At 56.3% G+C, this 11,000-nt stretch overlaps 1 protein-coding gene across 1 annotated transcript in view; it reads right to left on the bottom strand.

The window, feature by feature from the left end:
* Positions 1-6,673: 6,673 nt before the first annotated feature.
* The window catches only part of LOC118899508 (guanylate cyclase D-like), a 69,690-nt gene continuing 65,363 nt past the window's right edge, over positions 6,674-11,000 (bottom strand). The window contains 1 exon segment of the mRNA XM_036861291.1: positions 6,674-6,782. Coding sequence (XP_036717186.1) covers positions 6,674-6,782 — 109 coding nt within the window.

Genomic DNA, 11,000 nt, shown 5'->3' with positions numbered 1-11,000 from the left:
ACTGGTTTACTGGGTGACCTTGGACTGAGTCGCAGTAGCTTCATTGAAAATACAGGGAGAATGTGTCTCCCTTGCCTGATTGTAGTGAGGACTAAAATGCAGATACTCCATCCACCTCAGGTCCTTCTTTTCAGTGAAATAAAGACCCTCCCATGGGCTGCCTGCAGAGGGAGCCTTGAAGACCTCCTGCCCAGTGCCTGGAAGGCCTGAATCAGCCCTTTGAAAGGCTCCTGGGCCTTTGATCAATCCTGTAGTTGCTCTTTGGGTAACAACCAATGAAGCAGGAAGCTGAGGCTGGGTGCTGGTTGACTGGGGGCAACAGGGGGTGATGGGGAAGAGGAGGGGGAAGAGGGGGTAGCTGCCGGGGAGGGACCTGGGAGGGAGAACTGAGGTTCAGAGGGGTTCATGAAGCTTGGCCGCATGATGGGTGATGACGTACTCTCTTCTCTGGCTCCCAGGAAATCTCCAGCAAACTCCAAATTTCTTATTGCTGCACTGGGAGTTTGGACCTGGTTTTAGGGCTGTATCAAGTACTGAGTGTAGGCTCAAGGCAGACACACAGGGAGAACAAAGCCTGCACCCACGGCCTAGCTTCCCCCAGACCATGCGCCTAATGACAACTCTGGAAATGGGCCAACTGGATATTCTGGTGTTCCTCAGGCTGGAAGTGTTCTGCATCTGGACACAGTGGTGACAGGCCAAGGTTACATAGTCTCCAGACCACTGGTCCCAGGTCTTGGGGGGTTATTATAACTACTAATAGGAATGCTTTTACAATAAAAATCCTCTAGGTTGAAACTGGGGGTCTGTGCAATTTGAGAGGACAAGACAGGGCTGGGCATGGGGTTGGGAAAGGCTGGGTGTCAGGGGAAATGGTGGGAGGGTCCATTGGCAGGAGCTCCATGACGGGCCCTGGCCATCAGCAGTGGGGGAGTGCTAAGGAGGAAAGCAACACGGCAAGGGCGGTGCTGCAGGCAGACTCGGGCCGGCTCGGGCCGGAGGGAATAGAGGCCGGAGAGCGGCACAGAGGCCGGGCTGTTGCTGAGGACGCAGATGATGGGGCCTAGACCAAGGCAGAGACCATCATGGTGGGTGGGACAGACTCGGGGATTAATTATGGGGGTGAGGGAAAGGGTCATGGGAAGGACAGGAAAAAGAGGGTGGTCACCCCTGGTTCTGGCCAGGGGACAGGGCAGAGTACAGTCAGGGTGACCTGTGGCTCATTGGGGAGATGCGTGGCAGGCAGCCGGGTGCTGAGCTGGAGCCCAGAAGGAAGGTCTAAGTCAGCAGTGGAAGAGACCTGCCAGCCTCACTCTCATCTGTGTGTGGGGACCATCGCCCCTGCCTCCCCGGAGAGGGGGTGGTAGGCTGCGTGAGCCAGCGTCCAGGAGAGCCGTGGACAAGGTTAGCATCACCTCCGTGTTATTTAATAGGAAATGCAAACGGCTGGAGACTGGACAGACCCCCGACAGATGCTGACTCGGGCCAGGCCTTTCCGATGGTGACAGACGCTGAGATCTGTCGTCCGCTCACTGCCCGTCGGTCGTCAGGGAGATTCCCCAGGCAAGGCTCCCCTGTGGGGTGGGGCCCCTGCCTATCGCTCTGCTCAGCACCATCCTCCCTCCCTGGCTGGACAGCTGAGCCCAGGGAGCCTGACAGCCTGGGGAGGGGCCCGGAATCTTGGGGTTCCTGGAGGGGCTCTGGTTCTTTCGGGAACAGCTTGCCTGCCCCCTGGTGGACTTCTGAAGAGTCTCAAGGACTCAGGGAAACCTCTTGGAAAGGAACCTCGGAGATTTATTTAATCACCACGCCCACCCCACCCTCCACCCACGGTCCATGTCCTGATGGGGAGGCTGGAGCCCCAAGCAGGAGCGGTTTCTACAAGCAAGTCCAGGGGCAGAGCCGGGACAAGAGACAGCATGGCTGGCCCTCTGGAAAGCACCGGGCTTTTCATCCCACAGCCCCAGGTGAACTCAGCGGCAGTAGTGGTGAAGGCACCATTTCCTAGGGCTGCGAGGACCACTCCCTGAGACAGTGCACACACAACATGCTGACTACAGGCGGGGCCCTTCCCTCCTGCTCTAGTCACTTCACCTCCCCTTGTAAGAGTGTAGACTTAGCTCTAAAGTCTTTGATCAAATCTGAATTTTCACGCAGGTGCATTTCCTTAAAGCGAGATTCACCTGCCACCACGGTGGCCTTCCCCACCTCCCCTGCCCTGTTACATTTCTTCTCCCATCGAAGTCACAGAAGGAGGGCTTCGACTCAGCCCTGCCCTCAGGAAACCCCCAGTCTGCAGGGATAGGGCTCAGTGCCCAGGGGTCTGAGAGGGCAGAGGAGGTGCCCCTCCTGCAATACGCAGGGGTGGAAGGGAGGGTTTCAGGGAAGGCTTCCTGGAGGAAGTGACAAAGGAGCAGAGGCATGGAGGGTGAGGAGGAGTTGGCCAGAAGGAGTGGGAAGCAGAGGGGCTGGGGAAGAGCACCCAGTCTTGTGCAGGGGTTGGAGATGAGAGCATCCATAGCAGCAGGATGGGTGGCAGGGAGGAAAGACAGGGCAGCCATGGGAGCCACGGACTGACACACTGCCCACACCTACCTGGCATGCAGGATCCCAGCTAAGCATTAGACTAAGCAAGCCTAGATGCAGATACAGCAGAGGAGAAACTAGGCAGGAGACTCAGAAGCTGGCACTCATGCAGGAGCGGAGATGGTTCATCGAAACCTTTGGGTTAACTAGTTCATTAGCTTATTCATTCATCAATTCAACCTCCCAGTGCACGCCTCTTCCTGGGCATTGGACGAAAGGAATGAACTAGATAAGGTTCCTACTGACACGTGAGGGTCAGGCAAGGCAACTACTAATTACATACAGAGGGAGGTTGAGAAAGGGTTTTAGGAGGAGGTGGCTTTTTATTTATTTATTTTTACATTTAAAAAATTTTTATTTATTTATTTTTTTGGCTGTGTTGGGTCTTCATTGCTGCACACAGGCTTTCTCTAGTTGCAGCGAGTGGGGGCTACTCTTGGTTGCGGTGCGTGGGCTTCTCATTGCAGTGGCTTCTCTTTGTTGTGGAGCACAGGCTCTAGGCACGTGGGCTTCAGTAGTTGTGGCATGCAGGCTCAGTAGTTGTGGCACACGGGCTTAGCTGCTCTGCGGCATGTGGGATCTTCCTGGACCAGGGCTGGAACCCGTGTCCCCTGCACTGGCAGGCGGATTCTTAACCACTGCAAGGAGGTGGCTTTTTAGATGGACATTGAAGGATGTGTAGGAGTTCACCGAATGTTGAAAAAGTTGAAAAGGTCATGTAGGTAGAGAAAACGACAAGAATAAGTTGTGGCATCATGAAGGGTATGGGGAAGAATAAGCAGTCTGACAAGGCTGGAGAGTTGGGAGTACAGGAAACAGATGAGGTGAAGACAGCGTGAGTAGAGCCTTGAATGCCAGGCTAAAATGTTCATTGTTTCCAAGGAGACCATCCCAAATTGTGCCTGCCTGAAGGACCCGAACCAAACAACTCCAGATCACCGGGGCCTGCGAGGACCTTCCAGGGCCCCATGGCCCCATCTGCCATATCGAGAACCCCAGCCCCCAGAGATGCCAGGAGTGTCCCATTGCTGGGAACCGACCTCAAGGGACAGGAGGATAACCCCGGGTTGGTGGGGGGAGGGTAGGGGACTTCATGGGGACCAGCTGGCACTGATTCATCATGAAAGTCATGACTTGGGGCCCCATCTCTGAGGTTCCACACGAGCATATGCACGGAAGCCCCATGCAAATGCTAGGCCGGCTCCTCACGAGGGAAGGGCCAGCCCCGAGAGCCTCCTCAGCCTCATGAGGAAGGTTCTGTCCTCACCTCGTTCACAGAAAAAAAAACAAATTGTGTGTCGCTGAGGCCACCCCCTCTGGGGTGCCGCTGTTTCTCTGGGCTTCTACAGCACTGTGCAGCCACCTCGGATCAGGAGCTAGACAGAGACCGGCGTGGACAGGTCACTTCTCCCCTCTGAGCCTCTGTTTTCTCTTCTAGAAAGTGGGCAAAGCCCTCCTGCCCCAGTGGTGGCTGTGGTTGAGATAGTGTCATGGGAGCTCCAGGCACAGGGCCTGGCCCATAGCAAGCAGCGGGCAAATGTAAAATAAACGAACCCCAAAGCCTCTGGGGGCAGAGGAAACTGGCCCAGCCCCAGTAGGGGACACAACGCAAGAGCCAGACAGGCACTGGCTGTCCTCCTGGGTCCTCAGCTGATGGGGGAAGGTTGGGGAGAGGTGAAGACCCCAGTGTGTGGGGTCTGTTCATATGCAGTGTGTTGGCTTTGGCGATAGAGTTTCTCCCTGGAGTCCCCAGCTTCTGCCCTGGGGGGTCAGGGCCGAGGCCTCTGAGAACAGAGCTGCCTCAGCCCTTCTCAGCATGGGCAGCTCAGTGCCAGGGGCTACTCTCCCCTCACTACCATTCTGGAGGGCTCAAGAGCAAGGAGACCCAGGTCAGATCCAGGCACAGCCTGACATATACCCATACGCGCACAAGGTGTGCACTGAGACACACACCACACACACAGACCCACATTGTGGGCACAGACACGAATATCAGAAGATCTGCCGCTGCTCCCAGACTTCGGTGCCCAGACAGACACACCTGGACACATAACATACACAGTTAAGGCAGCAGACATGCAGACACACCAATGCACACACACATCAATGCACATATACACAGAGGCACGGCACACGCACAGACATCCACAGACAAGCACACACATGCAGATGGAGTCACGTGCACGGGAACACGGTCACCTGTCTGCTCAGGGTCCTTTGAACGCTGACATCCACACAACGTACACGAAGCCACCCAGGTCTGTTTCCACACGTGCGCCCTCAGTCACGGCCACTGCACACTCTCCTCGGGGACAGTGTGCTTTCAAAGCGTTGTCTCCTTTGACCTGACAGCATCCCCATAAGGCAGGTGGGGCAGGGCGCTGGTCCCCACTGTGCAGTGAGGAGCTGAGGGCTTAGAGGGGCACACAGACCAGTTCCTGGGAGGAAAGCAGAATGGAATCCCAGTTTGAATTCTGGTCTTGTGTCTGCCTGCTGCTGGGCCTCCATTTACCACCTGTGTGCCCATGGATACGCACAGAGCCTCACACCCAGGGGGACTTCATGGCCATTAGACCAAAAGCTCCTTTTACAGATGAAGAGACTGAGGCCCAGAGAGAAAATCCACAGGCCACATGTGGGCCACACAGAGTTCATTGGAGGAACCAGGGCCATGCTTCTGGCCTCCAGGCCACAGGGGCACCGCACGTGCAGACACCATCACGCACAGAGCCGTGGGCACGTCCCACAGATGGGCATGTGTGCACCCTCCCTTCTTAGCCCTCCTGCAGGCCTGCTTGGGGCCAGTTGTGGTGTTTCCAGTCCTTTCCATTAATTTTCGCAACAACATGGGAGGTAAGGGTGACCAGTCCCATTTTGCATTTGAGGAAATTGAGGAATAAAAAGATTAAGCCCAAAGTTGTGCAGGTCGGGATGGCAGGGGCATCTCCCAAAGTGGAGTCTAACACTTTCCACCACACAGCAGCTCATGGCTCCACACACATCGCCCGCATCCCTCTCACATCTACACACACACACACACACACACACACACACACACACACACACACCCCCACGGCACAGCCCCCAGCAGAGCATTCTCCCCACGACACCCAGTTCAGTTTTAGCGCCAGCTCCCCCTCCCAAGGGGTCTTTTGAAGAAGGACGAGTTTGTTTAGGGCTTAACCTGCCCCCTGGCCCCCGCCCTCTCCCCTCAGTCAAGGAAATGAATTCCACGTGTGCCTGGTCTGTCTGCTCTGAAATCAGCCTCGGGGGCTTTGGAAAGTACACTTTGATGTTGGAAGCTAGTTTAATGAGTTGGATGTGGGTGTTTTTTTTTTTTTTCTGTAAGACAGAAGTCTCATTTTCCTAAGAACCCAGGAATTATGACTCCCCTCCCGACCCCTCCCCTTAGATTCTGGGAGCCCAAGACCTGGATTCCCAACACAGTGCTCACAGATGCCCAAGAGGTTAGGCCAGCTCAGGGAGGAGAGGCGGGGAAGGAGGCAGCTTGTGCTGAACGTTCGCTGTGCGCTGAAGCCCTCTGTCAGGAACAAGCCTCATGCGGGCCCGCTCCACACCCATTTTAGAGATGACAAAACAGAGGCTCTGAGAAGTGGTGTAATGTGAGCAGGTGGTCCAGTGGCACCTGGAGCCCTCGGCTGCCTGGCTCCAGCTCCTGGTCCCCGTCTTGCCTCTGCCCGGGGCAGCTGTGCCACTCAGGACAAATGACCTCCTCCCTTGGGGCCTGGGCACCTCGGCTATACGATGGGGACGGTGTTCTCAATGGAAGGAATAGTGAGCTCTATAACAAGCTCTCAGAGTCAGAACCATTTGTCCAGAACAAAGCGCTCTGGGAAAGGAGAGAATATTTCTATTTTTATTGTTTCTGTGTCACGAGTCAAGTTTACCTGTAGGATTCACACAGGAACGCATCAAGTACTATCACTCTAGGGCACATATTAACGAGTGCCCTGTTGGCGGCCAGGGAGCTCCCAAGGGAGTTCTTTGTGGGGAGTGGAGCAGGGAGAGGGCTTGGGGGTGTCCAGGCACAGGAGTCTCTGAGCTGGACGTTGCTCTGTCCCTCTCCTCAGGGCCTGGCCAAGGCCCTCCCCGAGCTCCAGGGCCCGTCTCTGCTCTGGCGGGCTTTGGCAAAGGCCACCTTGATTTCTTGGTTTATGAGGTCCTGCCAGGTGTCCCTCGGGGAAAAGGACCAACAAGAATAATAAACCCCACCCAGAACAACAGTGGTGGGCGTTTAGAGCCCACAGCTGCTTACAAGGAGCCCCTCACGCTCCTTGGCTTCTCCTGATCCCTGCAGCAGCCCTGTGACGGGCATACCACTGCCCTCTGCACTTCGAACTTCAGGGCACCGAGGCCCAGGAAGGTGAAGTGCCACTCACTCATTTGCATTTGTGGCTTTGAATCCAGAGGCCTCCCAGGAGATGGGCAGCTAGCCCCAGCTCTGTCCCCTAACGCTCTGCAGTGAGGGGCTCTGTGATACAAATCAGGATAGGGACACTGGCCCCCTAGCCTGCGTACACTTTCATTTTCTCGTCTGCTTCCCACGTGTGCCCAGAGGAGCGCAGAATGGGGTTGTCGCCTTTGCACGGAGAAGGGAACAAGGCTGTGAGTGACAGCCACGGCCTCACAGCAACCTGGCAGGGATACTTCTGAGCCTGGTTGTCAGGGGCAGAGCGCAGAAAAGGGGCCCCTGTGTGGAGTGTCTCTGTGACACGTGATGGGAGGCCCATCTGCGGCACTGCTGCCTGGGTCGTGGATATACCAAAACACGAAGGGGGGCGCGGGGTTTGGTCCCCTTCCCCTGATCTCCATCAGCTTCCCCAAACATCTCCAAATATAAAGATAAATAACTTCTGCAGATATGCCAAATACAGAAAGTGAGGATAAAAGCAACTTTAGAAAACTTGACTTAAAAATCAAGCTATAGCACACAGTTCAAGTAAAAATTTGGTAACTGCCTCATAAACACAAGTCCAAGACAAGTTCCCATCCAGCTGGCCCTTCCTGCAGAGATTCTGTGTGTCTGCCTGCATGTCTGTCGGTGTTTCTGTGGGTCTATCTGTGACCTCATCTCCAAGCAAATGGAGGGGCACGTGGTAGTGTTTCCACGTTTGTATGTATCTGATGCCCATGCCAGGCGGAGTCTGTGTGTGCGAATGCAGGTGCCCTTGGGTGCTCGGGCCCCTGTGCGCCCACCTGCTGGATCTGAGCCCGTGGGCCTAGGTGGGTGTGGGATTCTTCCCTGCTGCCTAGAGGCCTGGGAGGCTCACAGGTCAGGTGGAGCTCATTGGGGCTAATCTCCGCTCTCTTCCCGCCCTGAGTCAAGAAGATGAAAATGTTGCTGGCACTTTCTAAAGTTTCTGGCCTGGAGTGGAAACGTCATCAGCTGAGAGAGCTCAGGATGACGAATGGCTGCCAAACCTGCTGGTTCCCACTCCTAGGACGGGGTGGGTTGGAGCAGGGCTGGGAGCTCACCTCCCTGGGTGCCTGCCACTGGCAGACCCGCAGACATATCGGCCAGCCAGACTCTCCTGGGGAAAGTTCCATAAATGCATCAGCAAGAAATATCAGGGAGAACCAAGTGCTGCAGTGACACAGTGTTGGCAGATGGGATGGCGGCTGCAGCAGGGCTCTGATTAGAGTGTGTGATGAGAGTCGCCCCGTGAAGGAAGCAGCAACAGAGCTGAGACCTGCAGGATAGGGAGGGACCAGGCCAGGGAACAGCGAGAACGAAGGTGCTGAGGTGGGAAGCTCGGTGTGTCTTGAGGAGCAGCAGGGAGGCCCCGAGGAGGTGACTCATAGCAGAAGGTACTGGAAAGCTGAGCCCGAGGGGCAGGCCCAGGCCGGACAGAGCGCGACCTCAGAGGCAGCATGAAAGAGTTCAGGTAGGAAGCCCCCGAGGGTGCTAAACATGGAACTCCCATGTGAATCGTGTTTGTGCTTTTTTTTTTTTTTTTTTAATTTATTATTTATTTATTATTTTTTTATTTTTGGCTGTGTTGGGTCTTCGTTTCTGTGCGAGGGTTTCCTCCAGTTGCGGCAAGTGGGGGCCACTCTTCATCGCGGCGCGCGGGCCTCTCACCATCGCGGCCTCTCTTGCTGCGGAGCACAGGCTCCAGACGCGCAGGCTCAGCAGTTGTGGCTCACGGGCCCAGTTGCTCCGCGGCATGTGGGATCCTCCCAGACCAGGGCTCGAACCCACGTCCCCTGCATTGGCAGGCAGATTCTCAACCACTGCGCCACCAGGGAAGCCCCCGTGTTTGTGTTTTATTGAAAGATTGCTCTGGCTGCCGGGCAGAGATGGATGAGGGGAAATAGCGAGCACCCCCGCAGTGACCAGGAGAGCGGAGGTGATGGAGAAGTCGTCAGCTTCGGGCTGTGATGGAAGCAGAGCTCCAGGACTTGCTGAGGACTCCAGGACAGTGTCCAGCTTTCTGATTGAGAAGAGAAGAAGAGAACTCTGGTGGAGGCCAGGCTGCCAGATGGACCTGGTGGGTCTGAGGTCCCATGAGAGCTCCAAAAGAACTACTGAAGGGGTCTGGGGCCGAGGCCCAGAAGGGGTGTCATCAGCATCAGGATAGGAAGGGATGCCCCGGGGAGGAGCCCTGTGCAGCCCCAGCAAGGAAGAGTTGGGGAGAGGAGAAGAGCTGCCGGGGAGCCCAGGGGGGAGGAGTTGGAGATGGGGAAGCACAGCCAGGGCGCCGAGGAGGCCTTGGAGAACCTTTCTAGGAAGAGGGAGGCCGGGGAAGTGTTACCATGCAGACAGGCGGATAACTAAAACTGCCCACGGAGCTGGTGACATGGGTGGAGGGCACCGGTGACCTCACAGAGCCTTCTGGGTGAGTGGTGGTGGAAGTCAGGCTGCGAGGGCCAGCAGGAGAGGAAGATGAGGAAGTGAAGTCAGCGTCAGCAGACGGGCCTTCTGAGAAGGCTGGCTGCCCGTGGAGGCAGAAGTGGGGTGGAGGCCCGACGGCTGTGAGGTCAGAGGACGGCAGCTGGAGAAGAGGACCCAGAGGGACTGAACAGGGTGAAGGGGCCGCAGATGCTCCCCTGGGGGTGGGTCAGCTGGGGCTGCTGTGGCCCACGGGAAGGCCAGGGAGGTCAGGGACCTGCCCCACGTCACACAGCCAGTCCCGAGCCCGGTCCTCTCCCGGCAAACCGTCTGCAAAGTTGAAGGACCCAGGGCTGCCTGGGGGCCTTTCTGTGAACACAAGCTGGTTTTGCACCCAGGAATCTGGAGTGTCCTTATAAAAAGGGTGCATCTGTGTGTGTGCTGCACCCTGAGGGCTTCTCCATATGCCCATCCATCCCCCTCCTCCTCCCTACCTCGCTGGACCCCAGTGTGTGTCAGGGAGGGCACTCAGGGATGAAGATGAACAGGGCACTGCCTGCCCCCAGGCACTGCTCTGCCCGGGTTCCCTGGAGTCCTGAGGCCTGGGGGCAGCCTGATAGCTGGGGGGCAGGGATGCTCTAACGGCCCTCAGCTCCTGTCCATATCGATCCTTCCACCTGGAGGACGTGCAGCCTAGGCTGCTTTAGTGCTGGTCTTTTCCCAGGAAGCCCATGTGTGCCCCACACGTTTCTGGTCTTTGAGAGATGGGAAGGGGCCATCCTGGAACTGCTGAGAGGAGTCAGTTGGAAGTTCTAATGAAGGAAAGACCCTGGGCAGGAAGCTCTGATGTGGTCGTGCTGTGGGCCCCTGACGGGGCTCTGTCCGTCCCCAGGCCAGCCGCCCACTGGTGGAATGAGCCCATGGGCCCCTGTGGGCCCCTGGGCCGCCTCATTTCTAGGAAACTAATTCTCAGCTATGGGCAGCACCTGTGCCCTGTGGCCCTCTGTGGACCGCCCGGTGCTCGAGTGGAAGAGAGTGAGGAACAGCACGTTGCAGTAAAATGTTCTTGCTTCTCCCGCTCCCCCATCTCACCTGTGTTGCCCTCAGCAAGGGACATGGGGTCTCAAAGGACAGAGGACAAAGGAAAGAGCCCAACTGCAGGGCAGGCACCAGCTCTGAGAATCTGCTTCTTTTGGCCCCTAAAATATGAGGGCTTTTGATCTGTAAATTCCTCGTCTGCGGAAATAGTCTGCAGTCAAATGCTCTACCACTGAGCTATAACCCCTGCGGAAATAGTCTGAATGGTGACAAATGCCCAGTGATATTTATCAACGTATCACCTGTAATGGGCTCAGAATGGGAAGACTCCACATGCTGAGTGACAAGAGGGAGGTTGAGCTAATGACGGCCGCCACATGTTGCAATCCTGATGCTGAAACTACAAGTGTGAGTGAAGTGCTCTGAATGATACCCAGGGCGCTCAGGACGTTGAGCTGAGAGCACAGATCAGAATGAGAAGTTATGGAGGCAGCATGATCTCATCCACGACATAGACATCAGC

Source organism: Balaenoptera musculus, chromosome 8 (genome assembly GCF_009873245.2).
Source record: "Balaenoptera musculus isolate JJ_BM4_2016_0621 chromosome 8, mBalMus1.pri.v3, whole genome shotgun sequence".
Taxonomy (NCBI): Eukaryota; Metazoa; Chordata; class Mammalia; order Artiodactyla; family Balaenopteridae; genus Balaenoptera; species Balaenoptera musculus.
This window is presented reverse-complemented; position numbering and strand designations above follow the sequence as displayed.